The 21391-nt window shown below is 41.0% G+C and overlaps 2 protein-coding genes across 2 annotated transcripts in view; both read left to right on the forward strand.

Moving 5' to 3' along the window:
* The first annotated feature begins 3216 nt into the window (after positions 1-3216).
* The window catches only part of ITGA1 (integrin subunit alpha 1), a 76052-nt gene continuing 57877 nt past the window's right edge, over positions 3217-21391 (forward strand). The window contains exon 1 of the mRNA XM_082498125.1: positions 3217-3259. Within this exon, the coding sequence (XP_082354251.1) occupies positions 3232-3259 (28 nt within the window). The 5' untranslated portion in view covers positions 3217-3231. The remainder of the gene's footprint in view (positions 3260-21391) is intronic.
* Positions 8275-11436, forward strand: PELO (pelota mRNA surveillance and ribosome rescue factor). Its single transcript, XM_082497933.1, has 2 exons — positions 8275-9445; positions 10647-11436. Exons 1-2 carry the CDS (start codon positions 8720-8722, stop codon positions 11076-11078), a joined length of 1158 nt encoding a protein of 385 aa, XP_082354059.1. The 5' UTR covers positions 8275-8719; the 3' UTR covers positions 11079-11436.

Genomic DNA, 21391 nt, shown 5'->3' on the forward strand with positions numbered 1-21391 from the left:
CGATAATAAGAGCTTTCACTCAGAAGCTATATGAATAAGCTCTGTACTATTTTCCATGCAGTGCATAATACAATGTAATAACAGTGAACATTGCAGAAACATGTTACATCTCTTACAACTATTGATGTTGTCACACTACTCCTTTAATGGAAGTAAGTTAAGCATGCTTCTGGATATTTGAAGTCAAAGTCCTGCATTACTCATTGCTCTCTTCTGCTACAGGTTAGAGATCCTTTTTACCTAACAATCAAAATAGATTAAAATTGCTCATATCGTCTATCAGAGTGGAAGAAAAATTTCCATGGAAAACAAGTTCCATGTACATTACAGTCACATATACAGTCACACTGCCTGCCTTTGAAACTATTTGAAAAGCTTTGGTTCCTGTTCCTTCACCCCTCACCTTTGGGACAGAATGTATTTCCACTGTTTTTTCAGGAATTACACCCTCTTGAAGGGAGAAGAATTGGGTCTTCCTGATATTTTTACTTTTTGTTGTTTTTTTTTCAAAGTCCATTCTTCCAAAGTCTTTCAATTGATCTTTAATCATAAATACTTATATCAGATTCCATGGAACTACTAGAGTAGTTATTCTATAATGCATATTCTAAAATATTTTGCTGAAACTGAACTGGGAAGCAGAGTTCAAAATGTCAAATCACATTTAACTTATAGCACTAGAAAAAAAATCTTTCCTCAGCATTCCATGACACTTTAGAAAGGCATAAAAGAATATGCAAAACAATTATATTCTTTAAACTAAGTTGACATTTTTTTTCCATTATTATAGGTTTTCTATATTTTCTATACTATTATGATCCACTGAAACTAATAATATTTGTTAGGCAGATATTGAAATTACCTAATATCCCAACTACTTCTGAGTCTGATTGCACCACATCTAGGGATTCCTGCTTAATATACATGTGTTCCTACTACTAATGTATAAGACTTTAAACAGTTGCCTGAATGAATGCATCTAAAGCAACAAAGACTGTGAAAAAATGAAGCAGCTATTCTACAAGCAATAGGAGATTGCTTTTTTCTGAATTAGTTTGGCATTCCGAACCGTAATGTATTTACTTTTTTGAATGTATGCAAATTAATAAGAAATGCTAGCTCGCTCTAGCAGTTTGTCTTTTCTAATGTCTTCCTTTTGACATTGCCTGATGCAAGATGCACAGGACACAACAAAAAGAAATTAATAAATAATAATTCCAAGAATATTTTGGAAGAAATTAGAAATAATCCTACAACAGGAACATTCTTTTTATTCTCAAGAAGCATTATTCTCCAACATGATGTACATTCCCCACATATGTACCAAATGTCACTTATACTTGAAACAGGTTTGAACTGATCATTTTAATCCATGTGAAAGTCCTTAGTTTCCCTGTTTCTTCCTCTGGTGTAGTTAATTGTATCACAGAAAGAAATCATTCACTATTATTTGAAAGCAAACTGAACTCCTCCATGTGCATTTAGTTGAAGTATATAGAGAGAAAGGTAATACAAAGATTTGTTAAAAAAAAAAAAAAGCAAAACACCAACCCACAGCAAGTTATCGCCACCTTTGAAACTGGAGTAAAACCAGAAGTAGTAACACATCCCACTTGCAAACAAATGAAACTACAGCCTTTTCCAAAATCTCAGTCTTCTTTTAGTTTGAATGCCATTTTGGTTTCCTTTAATTTTAGGCACAAAACCTTTAACTGGAAAAAATGTGTCTAGTCTTTTAAACCAGTACCAACAGAGCTCAGATCCTCATTTAACAAAAGTGACACATGTGCTTAATTTCATCAACTTTGAGTAGTCCCACTGTGGTACTTAAATATATTTTATAATGTGTGGAGGCAAGTATATGCATAAATTATTACTGAATGAAGACCTTTGTTCTTAAACACAGCTTTCAAATTGTGCAGTTTTCTAAATTTTCCACAGATCTACAAGTAAAGGTGCACCCAAAGTGTTCTCATAAAATTAAGACAGAAGTTGGCAGATGTATTTAACTATTATAGTGATGATTAACAGCTGCAGTTTATTAGCCTCAGAGGAACTTACAAAAATTCCACTAGCTTCCACTTATTCACCAAATTCTTTGCTCCAATTCAAAGAAAAAATGGGGGATTTTTCTACTAGCACCAAGATCTCCAGATCCCTATAGGGTATTTTAATTTATCTTTTTCTTGCTTGAAGAGCCATGGGTTCTTCTGTTTTATGAACGTCAAAATGATTCTTCACCAGGTTCCAGCGCAAGAACTTACACACTGCTGACAGGATGTCACTCTGTCTGAGCATCACTCTGGTAAACACAAAAAGAAAAAGTCCCGCAACCTGTTCTTTTACTGAGTGTTTAATGAACCCTGAAAGTCCCTACTCACAGGCCTGAATCTGGCTGATGATTACCTTTGTGATTTATTCGGTTATTTATTAATGAAGTCGTTCAGGGAGCAGGGAAGGAGGGGGGAGGGATGCCATGCAAATGTTCGGTAGATGAGGGCAAAGGCAGTTGTCTGGTATTTCCTCTACGCAGCAAAGCACAGGGAGACGCAAAGACTCGAGAAAATAGTCCACTGTCTGAAGAATTACTGCATCCCCAGACCCGCTGAGAATGGGGAGGGGGTGGCTGGCTTCCTCCTGCAGGCAAATGACCGGCCATAGAGTGCGTTTTTAAGGGGTGATGTAAGAGAAATTAAACTTGACCAGCCAAACACACCCCACAGTTCAACCATGCGTTTCTCCTGCTGCGAAGGGCGAGAGAAGTGGCTGAGGAGCACACGGAGCTCCTTCTGCCATACTGGGAGGGGGGCTGGCCGGCGGGAGACACTTATTAATTCATTGTGAGCGGGCAGATGTCCCTTTAAGGTCTGCTGTGCTTTCCCAGAGCTGCAGCCGGAGGTTTGGGGGGCGGGGGGGGAAGATTTGGCTTTATTTGTACATCTTAGCGCTGGGCTAGTTCTACGGGGAGGTTTCCAAGGCTCAGAGGTCTTTGAGGGGTGGGCGGGAGGAAAGTTGTGTGCGGGGGGAGGAAGCTAAATTCCTCTTGATGCGAAGAAACAACGTAAAGACCGAATAACAAACAGGAAATGCCTGACTCGGCTGCGAGGCGGACGGGCGGCGCAGAGCGCTGAGCTCCACTCGCAGCGCAGCACCGCGCCGGCGGCAGGACCGCTCCCGCCGCCCCTGCCCTCGCCCCGGGCTCCCGGCCCCCGGGCTCGCAGGAGCCCAGGCATGGCTGCCTCCTACTGGATGCTGACAGGTGAGGAAAGCACACGCCACCCCACCCCCCGCTCCGTTTCTGCCTTGCTTTGAAGACCCGGGTCTCGAAAGCAGCTCTGCTCCCTGCGGGAGGGGGGTGAAGCTGTTGGGGGCTGGCACCCGAGGGACCGCGTCGTCGTCGTCCCCCGAGCGCTCCGCTCCCCGAGCGCTCCGCCTGCCCCTGCCCCTGCCCCGGGAATGCCCTGTCCGGAGCTGCCCTCCCGCTGGAGCCCCTCAGGGACTGCTTCGGTTTGCCTCTCTTTGGGAACGTTAATCCCCTAAACCAACCTTAGAAGCGGGGGTTCGTGGGCGGGAGGGGGGGGGGGGGGGGAAGTGCCTCGGTGAGGATGAATGGGTGAGAAGAAATACTATAATTTCATCCGGTTTGGGAAAAGAGGTGCAGCTGGCAACGGTTTGGTTTTCGGTTTGGGGGTTAGTTTGTTTTTGGTTTGGTTTGGTTTGGTTTGGTTTTAAATTAGGGTAGCTTTTTTGTTTTCAGCTTTCAGATGTTCTGAGCGGTAAAAGGGAAGTGAGGAAGTGGTTAACTGCACCCAACTAACTTCAGAAAGATGAGTTCATCCGGAGAAGGAATATGTAATATTTCCTTTTAGGGTTTCATTTATTGTTAGGGACTTGCTTTTTTAGTAAAACCAATACAGCAAGTATCCCCCCTAGCAAGTCAGTCTTTAGTAACATCCTGAATCTGAAATCAGGGGAATCCAAGAAGTGGGAAAGAGGGTAAGGCAATGCTGGGACTCATGTGCTTGCAAACTTTGACACCGAGCTCCCCAGCAGCTCTTGTGCTGGCAACCAGCATGCACAGTGAACCTGAGGCTGTTCAGAGGAAGAAATCGGTTTCACAAGAATCGTCAAAATGCAGGCGGCAGCAAGTAGGGGAAAAGGCAAGACTGGGGTTTTTCCCTCCTCAATCTGTGCTTATTGTGCAAGAAAGAACATATACAGAAAATGTGAAAATCTGAATGTAGCACTTCGGTGTGCCACGTTTAGCCCTTGTTCATAGATGTCTTTATTACATTTATTACACAGTGATATTTGCCAGAATACGTTTTGTTTGTGTTCCTTCACAGAAGGAGGCTTTGTAAAGTGGCAACAATTTAGTGTGCCACAACTTCCCTTCAGAGTTGTAAAGTTGCAACTGGTACTACTGACAGATAATTGACGAGTAATGACAAAAAAGTTTATTGTCAGATAGGAAAACATCTCAAGGGTGGGTCCCATCCAGATCTGTCAGGGGCTTCCTAGGTTTTGTTGTGGTTTTTCTTTTTAAAAAAGTTGTTGTGAAGTAGAATATACTTAGAAGTAAGAGGAGGCATTACAGATACCAGGAATTGGATTCAAATTTTCTCAGATAAACAAGTCAAAATGTCATAAAAATAAGGACAAGGAGTTTCAGAATTACAGTGGAATAAAAAATAAATGCCAATTAATTACTTGCTCTTCTTTCTTAAAAAGAAAAAAAAAAAGGCAAATAATCTGGCATGCATTAGCAGACAAAATTAGCACCTCTAGAATAAAGGAGGTGCACAGAGGTGTATGTCTGTGTATTTATGCAGATTTTTTTTAATTCAGCTTGGTCCTGTGAGGCCTCTGAGAATCTTGAGTGCAGGAAGTCTGACAGATGCAGACAAACAGGCAGAAGTGCACAGAGAAGTGACAAGCCTGATAAGGGCTGAGGAAAATGATCCATGAGGGAAAACTGAATGAGTTAGATTTGTTTATCTAGAAGAGGGAAAACTAAGGGCAGTGTTGAGCATTTCAAATATATATATTTTACCAAAGTATTATTAGTGAGACTTTTCTTCCAAATGTCAATGTTTTCTTTGTTTTGTAAGAGCACTCAATTATGACTTTCGATATTGCTTCTGTTGATTCATGAAGAGATTGATGAATAGTTGGTTCTCCATGTCCAACAAAAGAAAAGAGAAAATCAATGTAATTCACTATGCAAAAAACTTAAGGTCACAAGAACTTTCTTACTCTTCAGATAAAGAATTACTAGAACAGGCTACCAAAAAAAAGCCCCACGCCTGCATAATATCCTTCACTGAAAGTTTTGATGAAATTGGATAAATACCCGTGAGGGACGGTTGAGGTTTACATCACCTGGACTTATTTTAAGTAGTTTGACTAGGGATCTACTGAATTTTTCTCCAGCTCTACATTTCAACAGAAGAGAAAGGAATAAATCAATCCAAAGGGTTCCAGTGCTTTTTAATGCTTCTTCACTTATACTTTTACACATTGCCTGAGCCATCTTGAATTCTCTCCTCATTGGTGATGATCATGTTGTTGGTACTGAGTATTCATCTTTCTAATACGAAAGACCAGTAATCATAAAGACAGAACTGAATGCAGAAAATGAAGTGGTCTCTGTCCAGAGCCTGCAAAGGCAGGACTGACGCGGGATGAAGGGAAAGCATGAGAAAACACATTTTCCCCACTTTCTCTCGCCATCTTTATCTTTTATCTTCCTTTGCTCTTGCAACAATAATGTCCAACATTTCTCAGCAGATTTCCCCCTATATTTGAGATTCTTTCCCACTAGATTTTCTTGTCAAGGACTTGAGTGTGTTTGCATGAATTCTAGCTAAAATGGCTATGATATGGGGAAGAGGGGGTTTCCTATGAACTTGATCTCTTCTTGTCTAAAATCTGTATGCAACCTATCTTTACAAAGCAGCTGATCAAGATGTAGGGCAGTATGTCTCAAATGTTTTCAAAATAATACTCTTAAAAACATCATGGCTACAAAATCCCTATGAATATATGCTATCATCATTTTTATATTGTCTTGGACTGTGCTTAAGAAGGTCTGAAAATGGATGTCAAATTGCTACAATTATTAGTATATATAAAATTGTTTTTAAAAGTGACAAATTGTAAGAACTGTCAGGTTCTATGCTTAGTCTTAATCTTTAACAAGACTGAAACAGATCATGTAATTTTGAACTCATGCTAAAACTACGTTTTAAAAGCCACTGCTTGCATCAAGTGAATGTTTATTTTCTACTGGATGGTACTGGATGCTAAATTGCAACCTTTATCTAAAATACATCACATCTCCAGGCATGCCTGTAAAAGTTAGACTGGAACCACCAAGCAGAGAAAAGTTTATAAATACACAGCCACAGAAGAATAAAAAATAAAATAAATATTGATGTGGAAGGTAAATATGCACTACAGCTAATTTTTCCTGAAAGAATAGCATGAGGTCAACCCTTGCAATTTTATAATTGCAAAGAACAAAACCAAGAAAATTCACCATAAATTCACCATGTACTATTTACATAGATAAGTGAAATGAACTCGTAAAGAAAAGCTGGATGCACACTCTTTGCATAAGCCACAAAACATTAATACAAAATTATGAGTATGTACAAGCCCAAATTAAACAAACAGTTATTTACATGTGTGCTTATGTTATATTCCCATGGGTGGTCCAGCTTCCTTCTGTGAAACTATTCATGCTAACAGAGTTAAGCATGTGTACTCACCGGAAGAGACTCTGAGGTCTCATAAATAAAACCTATTATGTAATATCTGATAAAGTTGTTTTTACATCAGTATCAAGCCCAGAAACAAGGAACACACATTACTGGGCCAGATTTCAGTTCAGTGTCCTGTCACAGCAACTGACTAGTGCTACATACTTGAGAGAAATTTATATGTACACCATAATGGGAGATATGGGATGATTTTTGCATACAGTAGCCTTGTATCTCATTAAATCCTTGATCCCAAACCCTTTCCAAGTTGGCAAATTCCATAATCCACAGTGTTGGATCTGGGTTGATTTATGTTTTGTTTTTTTATAAAAAAAAAAAAAAAAACCAACAAAAAAAAAAAACAAACCACTGAAAGAAACCAGAAACTTCCTTTTAACAATTCTAAATTTGCCACTTTGTCAACTCTAAGAGGATGTCCTCTTGCTTTTCGATTATCAGACAGAGTGTGTAGACATTCCAAATTCCAAATGTACTGTATATGTTCCAGTTGCCTTGATAGTTTGTCTACTTTCTTGAATATTTTTTGTTCTTTTGAATCATTCTTCATACAAGCATTTCTTTCTATTCTCCATTCTTTTCATTTTCTTTTTCTCATCCTTTCTAAATTTGCAAAATTCATTCTGGAGTTTTCACTGCCATACACCATTTCAAAATAAGCTGCAGTACTTGCATAACGACATTTTCTCTTTTTAATCTTATTTCTGGCTTGATAAATTTGTCTAGGCTGCAAATTGAGCTGTCTAGTTATTGCTCAGGTCCCTTGTCTGTGCAAATAGCATTGAACTAATATGCGTGTTAATTAAAAGGGGTTTTTGCAAGGCCTGTTACTTGCGTTTGTCAACGTCAAACTCCATTTGAAACGTGCGTAACTGCCTCCGAAGCTTCTCAGAACTGCCTCACGCTGACTGAGAAGTCGCAGACTCGGGAAGCAGGCCAAGTTTCAGTACAGGCTGACGGGTAACTTGCAAGTTTAACCAAAAGCTTCTAAGCCCAAGTTCAGTTTAAGCGCAACGTCAAAGTGTCGGCTCAGGTTTAGGTGATGCCTGGCTCCGGTTTCCGTGTCACCCGCTACCGCGGGTCCATCCCCCCTCCCCGCCTGAGCTCCCACCGCATCCCCTCACCGCGCCCGGGAAACCTGCGCCTTGGCCCTACTTTCCTCAGTTCTTTCTTCACCTGTAACCTTCCAGAACTACGGAGGGGTTTTGTTTTCTCTCTTCTCAAACGCGAGGGACTGTGCTAGAAGCTTTTGGAAGTTCGAATCGTCGCTGTGAACAGCTCAGAGGGGAAGGACGAGGGCGGGCCCCGATAACCGCCCGCCCCTCCCCCCCGCCTCGCTCACGGAGAGGCCGCAGCGGGGACACGCGCCAATTCACAGCATCGCGGCTGTCTTCTACTCCCCCAACCCTCTCCCGAAGCCTTCTCTCCGCGGACCCGCCTGAGGCCGCAGCTTCCCCGCACCTTCCCTCACCGCCGACCTGCGGCGCCGCACCCGCACCCGCGCCGGGTCTCGGCAGCAGTGCCGGCGGCGGGAGGAGGCGGCCGTGCGCATGCGCCTCTGGCGACAAGGCGGGGGGGAGGTGCGCGTCCGGCCGAAGCCTTTCAGCACGGGCTGTGCGCATGCGCCGTGGGGGCGACAGGGCGTCACGCATGCGCGCCGAACCGCCGGTGGGCAGCAAGAGGAGCAGACGCCGCCCCGCGCCTGAGGGTGCAGCCTGGGCTCCGCCGCGGGCCCGGGGCAGGACGGTGTTCGGGAAAGGCCGGTTATCGCGGCCCAGGGTAGGCCAGTTGGCCGTCTGTCTGCTCGCCCGTCCGCCGTCTGGGAGCGTGCGCCTCCCGTTGCCAGGCCTCCCGCCGCCAGGCCTGTTGGCTGCTGCCGCCGCGGCCGAGGGGAAGCCGGGGGGAGGGAGGGCGCGGCGGCGCCAGGAACCGCCAGGATGAAGCTGGTGAGGAAGGACCTGGAGAAGGACAATGCGGGGCAGGTGACGCTGATCCCTGAGGAGCCCGAGGACATGTGGCACACCTACAACCTGCTGCAGGTGGGTGACAGCCTGCGGGCCTCCACCATCCGGAAGGTGCAGACCGAGTCGGCCACGGGCAGCGTGGGCAGCAACCGCATCCGCACCACCCTCACCCTCTGCGTGGAGGCCATCGACTTTGACTCACAGGCCTGCCAGCTGCGGGTCAAGGGCACTAACATCCAAGAGAATGAGTACGTCAAGATGGGGGCCTACCACACCATCGAGCTGGAGCCCAACCGGCAGTTCACGCTGGCAAAGAAGCAGTGGGACAGCGTGGTGCTGGAGCGCATCGAGCAGGCCTGCGACCCAGCCTGGAGCGCCGATGTGGCAGCCGTGGTCATGCAGGAAGGGCTGGCTCACGTCTGCCTGGTCACTCCAAGCATGACACTTACCCGTGCCAAGGTGGAGGTGAACATCCCCCGCAAGCGGAAAGGGAACTGCAGTCAGCACGACCGGGCCCTGGAGAGGTTTTATGAGCAAGTGGTGCAAGCCATCCAGCGGCATATCAACTTTGAGGTGGTGAAGTGTGTACTGGTGGCCAGCCCAGGCTTCGTACGGGAGCAGTTTTGTGACTACATGTTTCAACAGGCTGTCAAGACTGACAACAAGCTGCTTCTGGAGAACAGGTCCAAGTTCCTACAGGTAAGGAGCTAAACAGCCTTCAGAGTGGGTAAAAGGAGGTTAAGAGCTGTCTGTGATAAAAGGACATAATTGCCAGGATGATGGGAAATAGTTCACTTATTAGAGAAGATAAATTTCTGTGTTAGCATTGTAAGGAAATTATTTTCACGCCTCCCAAACTGTAAGGTAATTTTGCAAGATACAGGGATGGTTCTTTCCTAGGGTACCTTAATGTGGAGTAGAGAAAGTATTACATATTTCAAACTACATATAATGGCGTATTTAATCTTCAATGAAGAATGAAGTGGAAGTTGGAAAATAGTTTAACTGTAGTGTTAATCTACTGTACTGTATAGCATGCATGATTATTAACAGCTTTTTAAGCTTTTTTAAAGAAGAAAAAAAAGCACCCGGATGTGATAGATGTTAGTTAGTTGTGGTGTTAGTTTTGTACTACATAGCTAGAGGTTATGCGGACCATAGCATTTTTTCCCGTTCATTAGTCATCTCATTGACTGAGTGGGTGGGCTTTTTGCCTTTCACTGAAGTAGGCGCACTCAGAGCCTAAAATAAGTTTTCCTTTTCATAAGGGTGCTTGTATAATTTTTTAATTGGAGTAGGCCCACAATCTATGCTTGCAAAAGGGCAGGTTGGGGGGAGTGGGTGGTGAAACGTGTCCCAGTACTTAATGGTCACAATGCATAGAAGACAAAGTGCACCAAAAACTCTCCTTTTGCATTTGTAGCAAAGTGATAATAGGAAGCGTGAAAAGTTTTAATGTACTTCACAGCTTTGTAAGCATAGTAGCTATGCAGTTGTGCAAGATTTGGTGCTTTTGCACTATTTGCCTGCAGTCTTAAGAGGTCTTTCTCTTCTTGAATACTTTAAAAGGAAGAGGCTGAAGTCTTAGTTTCTTAGTAGTTTCAAGTGGCCCTGCCTTGGGGACTGTCTGCAACAGCTTGTATATTTAACCCAGTCTTTGAATAAGAGAAACAGCTTTCCTGGACTTCTTAAAATACAGTTTAAAGGATTTGATCTAGGCTTTGGGTTGCAGGAGAGATCCTTTAAGAAAAGAATCATGTAGATTTCAAGAAATAGTTAATATTTATCTTTTTTAACTAAGAAGTTATGTATAGTGGAAGCTGTTTGTGATTGGCTAATCAAGAAAATGGTCCATTTTATTTAAAAAAAAAACCCAAACCTTTGACTTTTTTTACTCTAGGTCCACTCTTCCTCGGGACATAAATACGCATTGAAGGAAGCCCTCTGCGACCCAGCTGTAACTAGCCGTCTCTCTGACACTAAGGCAGCTGGTGAGGTCAAAGCCTTAGATGACTTCTATAAAATGCTGCAGCATGAGCCGGACCGGGCTTTTTATGGTCTAAAACATGTGGAGAAGGCCAATGAAGCCATGGCCATCGATACCTTGCTGATCAGTGACGAGCTTTTCCGGCACCAGGACGTGGCTACACGTGCCCGATATGTTAAATTGGTAGATAGCGTACGGGAGAACATGGGCACAGTACGCATTTTCTCTAGCCTTCATGTGTCTGGAGAGCAGCTTGGCCAGCTGACAGGGGTGGCAGCCATCCTGCGCTTTCCTGTCGCTGAGCTTTCTGACCAGGAAGATGAATCTAGCTCTGAAGAGGATTGATAACAATGACTTCATTCCACGGTTTCTTTTCCAAGTCATGTTGAAATGACATTAAAGGCCCTCCCTTCCTACATACTGTGCGCAGATGTGCCATGACATGTAATTTAAGGTTTTGATAGTTTTTCTCACAGCATCTAGCTCTGCTCAGCACACTAATGGATATCTGTTCTGTGGTAATGATTATTAGTATACTGTGCATTGAAGCTGACTGTTTTTGCAAGTTATACCCTGAACCTCCAGCAGTACAAGAAACTAATTTGACTTCCCAAAGCTGCTTATTCTGCATGTTAAGGCAGACTGGCAGCTTAGTGTTTTGGAATGTGTATGAAAAGATAATAAACTAAGAGGGAGAAAACTATGTTGGTCTGTCTAATTCTGTTTAAATGCTTGAATACCGTAGTGCAAAACAAATCTAAACTTCTTCATGCAAGATGTATCAAAACTGTGTTTGATCTTCTTAGAACTCGCCATTCTTCCTACAATGTGGGAAAGGAGTGGGATCAACATCATCTGATAGGGGTTTTTTTTGGTGTTGTAAGTCTAATCACTTAAATATTTATGTGAAACACTTGAAGCAATCGTTCAGAAACCAGACCCTTTAAATTAACCATTTCCTCCTTAATATGGTAGTAGATGCAAGATAAATTGCGAAGCTCAGTGCACCCATTTCAGTTATTTTTCTGAATACTCATATATTGGGAGATTGTCCTGAAGTCTAACAAGGTATTCTTTATCTTGTCATTGACTGTTAAATTGGCATTGGGATTTCGCACCCAGTTCAGAGAAGGTGTATGAAAAGGCTTACAAAATCAAGATACTAGTTTCCATGGGGAAGCTTTTGACAACAAATAGTTTAAGTCAGTTCATAATCTGGTATTTGTCTGTTTGTGTACCTCTTTAAAAACATACATAAGCTGGGATACAAAAGGAAGGATTACAAATTTATAAATCAAACTTCGGCTAAAGATAATGATAGCTGTAAAAATCAAAATTACTTTTCCAGTTACGTGATCTGCTCAAAGTATTGAGAGACACTATAAAATTTTGTTTCTTCACTGGACAATAAAGCAGTTTCTGCTTCCTCAGCCTAAGATTTCAGATTCTGACATAGCTGCAAGGGGATTGTTCAATTTAAACCAATGTTTGATGGCATACGTGTTGTGTGTAAATAAGGGTTCCTTTTTTAAATGTAGTGGGAGGGGAGGAACAGGAGAGACTTGCCAAAAATGAATTTCATTTATGAAATCTGGAAGACTGCTGAAATACAGAAAGGGATATAACTGGAAGGTTAAAAAGTAAAAACACCAAAACTTTTAATCTGGGTAGAATAGTCTTAGAAAAGGCATTTTTAATGATACTACCATATGTTGATGTGTGCCAGCTCTGTGAATTTGCTAGCTGAAATGTCAGCCTAAACTTGATAGAGAAGTACTTTTTGGGTAAAAGCCATCTCCCCTTTTCCCATCATCCACACAGTCTAAGGAGTGCATGATCAGAACTTACGTTAGAGCTGTACTTTATTAACACTGATTTTTCTGTCACTGAAGACAAACAAGCCCATTAAGACAGTTGTTTAGAGTCAGCTTGCACAGATAAGCTATTTTATTTGAGCTTTATGGTTTTGTCTTCAACGGTGTTGAGTGCCACAAGTTGTAGAATGCTCAGGTAGGCTTCCTTCAGCAGTTAGGAGTGGTTACATTAAAATTTCTTTTTTTTTCTGTTCTAAGTCTGCCTAAGCTGATTATACACTTTGCCAGCTAGAAAGCACTCTGATCCCTGCTCTATATGGAATTAAATGTAAAGGTTGTATGAAACAGGTAGAACAATACCTTCAATACGTATTGTCTATATGCAGCAAATTATAGCTTTGAACAGGCTCATTATGTCAAAAAGTTTTTAATTTCTTTAAGATAAGCTGGTATATTAGTATTTGCCTTCTTGTAAGTAATGCAAATTTGTTAAAATTGTACACAAATGGAACATACATTCGAAATTGTAACACACCAGGAAATTCTTCGTTTAATTCTCAGCAAACTGAGAGACAAATCAAACTGTTCCTCGGTTGTGGAATGCTATTTTGTTAGACCAAATTGATTCCAGTTATTCCATTTTAAACAAGAATTTATGAAGAGTTTTTTTCTGTGTACTATAAGAAAATTACAATGGCAATTCTGCAAGTCTAAGTTTTGTGCTTGTGGTGGTGTATCACCAAGGAAAAGAAGCAGCCGTTTTGCTGCTTATTTGTTTTTTTTTTTAAGGTATAACAGCAAACATCTGGTAAGAAAATATGTTCACAGTGATCCTTTGAATTATTCGCACTTAGAGTTAAAATTCTTCAGTGACTTAACAATTTATGAGTATTTTTCTTCTTTTAGCTATTGCTATCAGTGCATTCAGTCTCTGAAATAAATACACATCTAGTTGCCCAAAGTATGGAAGGGTGGGATTTTTTCTTTTTTTTTTTTTTGGTAAGCATTTTTGTAGTAAAATAAATATACAATCACTGTGTAGACAAATGCATCCTGTTTCAGGAAACAGCTTCAGGGCTTGGTATTGAAAGTAGGCTGTATTCAGTAGTTGCAGATGCTTGACCTGGCAAAGTTCCAGGGTTGCTAGTATCTTTTACATTTAAAGGAATTTTGAATAGTTGAAAAGTCCATATTGACAAAGATGCTTGTCTAACACAAACCTTAATGTCTGTGTGTAGATAACACTTACACAGAAGATGTAGCTCAAATGAGTAAGTGGTAGAGCCATGGGAAAATACTTTTTGTGTCTTTTCTTTGGAACTAAACATGCATGAACTAAGAACTCTCCGTGATATGAAAATGGTTCTCTTACACCATAAAGTATTTCAGTAATTTTGAACAGTGTCTCAGATTAGTTTCTGATTATATTCTAACGTAATTTTGTGAATTAGTAGCATGGTTTGTCTTCCAATTTTTCAGTTTTCAAAATAAATTAATGCATATTGTTTATTAAATTTAGTAGGAAAAAAGCTTTAAAAAGTATTATGAAATCAGCTTGATCTTGAACCCTGCTGTGCTCTTATTCAAATAAATTCATTAGTTCAGGTCATAAAGCCTCTCTTGCAAACTCATATTCTGGAACAGGCCCCAGTTTGTTAGTTTTGTCACCTTTGGCATTTGAATCCAGTTCTTATTATATCAATTTTTTTGTGGTGGTTTACCAAATAAAGTTTGATGCAAAACATGAGTTCACAACCAGCAAGAGACCAAATAATGCTACTAGTTATAAAGCAAAATAAAAGATGAATCTTTTCTTAAAACTATAAAGCATGTAACAGTGTTTGACCTAGGGAATTCTTCATCTCCCTCCTTCCTGTCTTCACCCTTGTACACTATACGAGTAAAATGCTGGTAATAAAAGGTCTTTTGACCTCTCCCTGACCACCAGTGTAATAAGAGCCCGCAACTCTTCAGCTTAATTTGTAACGTAACCAGCATAATATTTTTAAAGCCATGAAATAATTTTCATTTGCTCCTGTTTTCTCAAAGGTCAAGTAGCCCTGAATATTAAAACTATCTTACTTAGACTTTGAAAATGTCTTTGTTTAACTTCTGAGATGGTGACCTTGGCTTGCCTTTTTCTGTGAAGGTATATTATAGCTACCTTCTCAGCTGACTGATGTGTAGCTTGAGCCTCTCTTAATTTCTTCCTGGAACCTGCAGTATCCATCCAGAAAATGTGCTCAGTTTCATAAAGGCAAAGTGAGGACAAAAGGTATAATCATGTGCATGTGATCTTTTTTAGTCACCCACTCCATTCACTTTTCTCTCAGATTTTCATATCTGTTTTTAAAGAAGACATGCCTGTTTCATAAAGTTGTCAAGTTTTGCAGGAAAAAACATGTTGTCGTAATGTTTTGCTGTGTTTTTTTTTTTTTTTTTAATCTGAAGCCACATTTGTGCAGTTTGTGGTCTATTTCTTTTACAAAAGATCTAAGAAAGCAACTTTTAAAATGTGAAACTGCAATTAGTAGGTCTGCAATTAGGAATCCTTGTTTATAACCCAAAATTGGAATTCCTGCAAGACACTTAAAAAAATGAAGGAATGACTTCAGAAAACTACTTATCTTTGAACTTTTTAGATACAACAAAATTTCAGACTTGAATTTGCTTTTATCAGTTCCCGTTTTTGTGTTTGGGGTTTTTTTTGTGGTTTGTTTTTTTTTTTTTTTAAGATAAAGTTAAAATGTTTATTTTGGAATGAAGTTGTTAAAATGTAGAGCTAGGTGCAGCTGAGGTGGTTCAGGTTGATGACTGTTAAACAAAAAAGAAGTTTCTTCAAGCTGTGTTAATATGGGGAATGCTACAGGTCTGGGACTCATTCCCTTCTTGGTTCTTGTGAAATATACACCTCCAACTTGTTACAAAGGGAATGATAAAAGCTTTGATGCTGTTAGGATTTCTCAGTTTTGGTTTGATTTAGCTGACCGTGGGAACAGAAGAGAGACATGGCATTGCAGTAGATTATTGTGCAGTATCTGTGTTTCTCCTAAAACGGACACAACTTGCTTTTAGAGACTGTTGTATTCAGATTTCATATGGGCAAATAGTATTTTGCAAACTCATTATTCTGCTAATTTAGAGTTAAGGAAAAGCCTAACCATTTGGGTCTTGTGATTATTGTTATATTTCTTAATTCAGGCTCTGACATGGGTCGAGCCTGGGCTTTTTCAGCAGTGGAAAGAGTGATTGTAGACTGTGGAGCTGCTTGTGTGACAGTTGCCCAAAGAATTGCTTAATAAGCTCAATGTTTAGTCCTGCCACATTTTTTATGCTTGACTCAAGTAGGACATTGACTTTGATTTGAGGATAACTGCTTGCACAGTACAGAATATAAAGGAAAGAAATGTCTTCTGTCTGACAACCAAACTGTAATGCATATTCTGTCAAAACTTATGAACTTGACTGTTTTAGAAATGCAGTATAGCTTCTCTGTGAAAAAATTGTCTCCTAAGATGTCTTAGCCTAAAACAGAGTGTGAGGAAAAGGTCTCTGAAATCATACTTGTTTATTCTGTTGTCTGAAAATAATTCTTCCTCTTGTCCCACTTGAGGGCTGTACAAGAAACAGAGAGGCGGCTGATAGCAGAGCAGCATTTGCTTCCAAGTCAGTGTCTTCTGGGAAATGCAACACGAAGCAGCAGCTTTCAAGCCCTGCCAGCTCTTGTCAGATTTTGCTATATTGATATCTAATTTATTGCCCGCTTTTTTGGGAAATGCCATGTTCACAGCTGATGTAATTACTGTCATGCTACTCTAATAATTACTTAGAAGTCACATTAGAGCTAATCATGAATCCTTTGACAAAATAGCTGTTCCATTAGAGAATGTTAATTAGTTGAAACTAGGCCTCCTTTTTAGGAATGTACATACCAGACTTGATGGGAAGTTTTTTCTCTGGTCCGAAATGGAATTTCTAACCAAAGCCAAGCCTAGAATAGCAAAGAAAGAGTCTAGGGGTTTAAGGAGTCATATGGGACAGAAGACATGAAGCGTAAGACCCTTTTCTGTTTCATTGTTAACACTAAGCTGAAGATGCTCCATTTTCTGTCAGTGTCTTTGGTAAGTACAATTCCATATTGTATAAGCAAATAAATATTTTTATATTTTGGCCAAGGTAGCTACACCACAACTGACTCACGTATGACATCTCTTGGGATGTGGGAGACAATTTTCAGATTTCTGATCTGAATGGGACAGGAAAGTGATTGAAAGCTGGGACTGTTCCTACCTAACACACTCCAGCTGTAGTCTTCATGTTTCAGAAAAAAGCCCTGAGAAGGGTTCCGTGTCTCAAAAAGTTTTTGGACTTTGTGGCATCCAAGCAAATGTACTTTTGAGGACAGGCAGATTATTTCCCATGCAGCCTTAATACAAACCCTTAGACATTTGCTTTACTTAAAACAAATGTTTTTAGCTGGCTTTGTACTGAAAGGACTTCAGAACAAAGAAATGGAACACAAAATGTATGTAAAGATAGATATGTGTGTGTATGAAGATGCAGTGCACTCAAAAAATGTGGTATCTTCATGTAAAAAAAAAGCTAACTTGACTCTTAGCTTGTAGTTGCTTTGGTAGCTGAAGGAATAATTTAGGGTGCGGGCTTGATAGTTGTCTTCAGGCCTCAAGATGTATTTACGGGAGGAGGAGCTTGGTTGCAAGTGCGACATTTGGGATGTTGAATGCTCATGAATGTTTCCTTCAAGCATTTCTGAAGCTCTGAAGGCTGCAGCGGGTGTTGCTGAAGAGAATTGACTTTTCTTTGACCTGCGGTGTTCGGCTTGGTGACTTAAAGCGTGTAACGCTGGTATAGGTATTTTATTTAAGGTGTGAGAGAAATTAATTGCATTTGTTTATCTTACTCGAATCGTTGCCATAAGACCACCTCCACTCCCTTTGGAGAACTGCTTTATCCCATAAAATTTATTCCTTTCCCGAGTGGAAAATGCTGTTCTGGGATAAGGTGGTGAATAGAAGCTGACATGGGCTTTCTTCAGATAGGGTGCAGGGAGAACATCAGCTGTCTGCAAGGACAGCCGTGCCGCCTGGCATCGGCTGCCCTCGCTGCGAGGTGGTACCTGGGAGCTGCTGGGGCAGCAGTGGCGAGAGGCAGAAACGGAGCAGCTGCCTCATGAGGGAGCTTTTCCAAGCTCCAGAGCCCCGAGGAAAGATGAAGAGCGCTGGGTCAATGGAAAACATGAGGTGCTGTGTTGGGCACGGGACTTCTTCCCCAGAGGGAGCTGCAGTGGAAGTTCGAAATGCCCGTACTGGGTTCTGACAGCTCGCCCTCAGCCGAGGGCAGGACGCTGGCTGATGTGATTAAGCTGATGTGATTAAGGGAGAGCAGCCTCGAGCCTGAGGCCGAGATTGAAACCGAGATACTGAGACCTTGCTAACCCTGTCCCTCTGGAGTAACTAATTTCTGACAGGGCTGCTGCCCACCTGTCACACCTGGAGTCATTGCTGTATCCGAGGCCTGTGAAAGACCGACTGTCTTTTCCTTTCATGACCTTTCATAAGCCGCCTTCTTTTTCAAAAGTAGCGCGCTTTTTCGAAAGTGCGTCGCGTGGGTAATCGGCGTGATAAGCAAAGGAAAAATTTCTAGTCAGATATTAGAAGAGAAAAAACAAACCGAAACAACAGAAGCTGATTGAAATAAACCTTCCGGAGTTTTTGAGGGAGTGCTTTGAGAGAGGAAACAGTAGGAGAAAGCCAGAAAAACAATACTTAAAAGTTTATGTATTTTTTTTTAACAGTTACAGGTTGTTTCAACTAAAGCGTTGAGTTTTAAGATAACCAGACTAGTAAGTGTACTAACCAGTACTAACTAGTAAGTACTAGCCAGTACTAGTTAGTGAAATGACAAGTTTTTAGACTTTCTCTCTTGAAAGCTTCAGAAATCAGTTGTTAAAACTCTATTAATACACAGTCAAGCATTGTGATCTTGGTAAACAATAGTTTTATGATTGCTTAAGCAATGGCAAGCTCTCTGCATATGTTTTATCCAAGTCTACTTGCCCGGTCCTGTGTATTTTTGTTATCAGACAAAAGTCCTATTAAGTGTTCAAAAAGAACAAAATTAATGTTGACGATTAGTGCTGACAACAGTGAGTCTAATCTTTCCTAATTCTGAAGACTTGTCTTTCTAGCCTAAATAGGTTATATAAATCTATAACAGTCGTCTTTTATCCAGGGGAGAGTATTGACATTTTCACTGTAAAATGTTTAGGGCTTTGGGCAGTAGTATTTTGAAATGGAAGTTTTCACTTTTGCTTCCAGAACACTTTTATAACGACTTTGTTCCCTAGCTTAAGCACTTTTATTTTGACATAAGAACTGGCAAGAAACAAATGTATGTTGGAGAGCAGAAGCTCCCTACTACTGGAAAAATGAGAAGTTGGAACAGCCTTCCAGTCAGAAAAAATCAAAGCAAAAGGTCCCTTGTATATGGAATTTGTTTACCCTGAAAAATACGATGTACTTGCCAGCAATAGATAGGAATCGATTCAGCAATCCTGTACCCCATGCTCTGAACAGAAGCAGAGCACTTGCTGCTGTTATTTTAGCGGAGCAGTGTGTTGCCCCATGTACATCAGTCCAATTCTTAGTGCACCACATCTCAACAGGCGCTCCAGATTGCACCGCAATACTGACCTCCTGCCAGAGAGGGATTAGCCATCTGAGCTGCCTATCTAAAAATGCTTAGATTAGGTACCTAATGCGGGTTTAATGAGTACTTTCCTTTCGATCTCTGCCAGTTTGATGTCCTCCAGCAGCTTTACATTTCTATTTAAAAATAATTTTTGAGCATTTTATTTGTGAACAGGCATCAGAAACAAATGATGGCCTGGAGGGGAACGCAAAGATTGTAGGGACTCGAATGGAATTAAGTATTGATGGAAGAACTACAAAAAGTTCTTTTGTAGCTCTGAATGTTTGATGTCCTCCAGCAGCTTTACATTTCTATTTAAAAATAATTTTTGAGCATTTTATTTGTGAACAGGCATCAGACGCAAGCCATTGATCATTAAATGTGTTTCCTTTAGAAAGCGTGGTTTCTTCAACAGTTTTGAAGTGAGCTGCTGTGAGTTGGTCCTCTGTGTCTGTCGGTACAGCTTAGAAAAGTCTGCATCAGACAAAGGCAACTGTGGTATCCAAAGAACCGTAGACCGAAGAAGAATAGAAGCAGAGCGCAGCATCAGCCCTGCCGTGCTGCCTGGTAGCTGGGCTGGAAGGACAAGCTGGAAGTGATCCGTTGCCACTCTCTGCTGCTGACACTGTAGTTGGGGTGCTACTTGCATAAAGCTGATGTTAAATCTGTGACAAGGTAGCACGTATTTGCAAAGGAAGTATCGTGGGACGTAAGGTGGCAGCATGAAGTTCTTCTGTGCCTTTTTATGAGGTCCTTTTTTAACACTTGCGGCTGCTGTTGGCTTTGGAAGACTGAGTCACTCTTAAATAACACAAAAACTGGCCTTAGCTTTGCAAACCTCAGTTTAGCCTAGACGAGTGGCACGTGCATGAGGAGATAAAATTTCCTCACTGTTAAACTTCCATGGTACTTTTGTGAAGTTGATGCAGGTGTTTGAAAGAAAGAGTAACATGTTCTTTATGGACCTCCTGGTAACACCAGGAGACTTTCTGAGCAGGACTGGGGCGGACAGATATCTTAAAATCTCGGGTGTACTTCATATGCTGTGGGTGGGAAACGTAAGTTATTAGCGCCAGTAATTCATGTAGAAAGCTCTATCTTAAACTGCATCTAAAAAACAGGATGTTTTTCTACCTCTAGAGTCCAGCTTTAATTTTGGGGAGGGAAAAAACCTTCCTCTTACAATCTCTTCATGGCTAGTACCAAATTTCCCTGAATTGTTTGTTGACCAGTAAAAAAGAACATTTGCAGCAAAAAGACTTAGGATTAGTTCCGTAGTGCTTTCAACTGGTTTACCAGTAAAATCCATCCGACAACGGTACAGCGAAAGAGGTGCTCATGCTCTTACTGGTGCTTAAGTGTCTTAGTCTTTAAAAATTAGTATATATGATTGATGATGCATATTATTATGCTAAAAGTTTCAGTACGTTGCTATTCAATATTCATAATTCACAGTGAGATACTGGCTTTTGGAGAATTTACTAACTTTTTAATAGAAAAAAGGTATCTTGACTATAATAATACACCACATAAAAGAATAATTATTAAATCCCCATAAACTGTTAATGTAATTTTAAAAATTCCTTTATTTCCCAAACTGCACTGTGAAATGGCAATGGTAGAGTAACCGATCTTGATCATATTCCACTTCAAACGTGTCACACACGGTTCTTTCAGGGAATAAGTTTCTAACATACACCAGAGGGGTATCTTTCATTCTTGTTTCAGCGGAGCGATACCGGTGTGAAGCTGGCATTTTGGCTTTGTCGATTTCTCTGATGATCTCAGGTGAACACCGACTTACCAGTACATGAATCCATTTACAGAAAGTTTGGTTTTATCTGTTGCCTGTAAACTACGTTCACCTCCCAGGCAGACTGGAGATTAGTTACTAACGTGTAAAACAGCAAGCCTAGGAAAGCCCTTGCGATTGTCTGAGACTATGAGTAAAGCTGCTTAAGTAAAGTAAACAACTAAATAAGCCTAGCAGCCGTCTGTGAATTGCCTAGTGCAATACCAGTTGTGCTTGAGATTTTGTTTTTTTTTTTTGTCCAAATGAACAAATCTTTGGGTTGCTGATCTTCAGGTTTTCTTAGGGTGCAGTGTTTTTGTGAGGTGTATGTGGTGGTGTTT

The sequence above is a fragment of the Vanellus vanellus genome (genome assembly GCF_965231255.1).
Source record: "Vanellus vanellus genome assembly, chromosome: Z".
Lineage (NCBI taxonomy): Eukaryota > Metazoa > Chordata > Aves > Charadriiformes > Charadriidae > Vanellus > Vanellus vanellus.

Bases quoted from the DNA above. Each gene is read 5' to 3' on its own strand.
- PELO (XM_082497933.1), top strand. From the start codon at position 8,720: ATGAAGCTGGTGAGGAAGGACCTGGAGAAGGACAATGCGGGGCAGGTG. The intron at 9,446-10,646 runs GTAAGGAGCTAA...TTTTTACTCTAG, and splicing joins ACAGGTCCAAGTTCCTACAG to GTCCACTCTTCCTCGGGACA.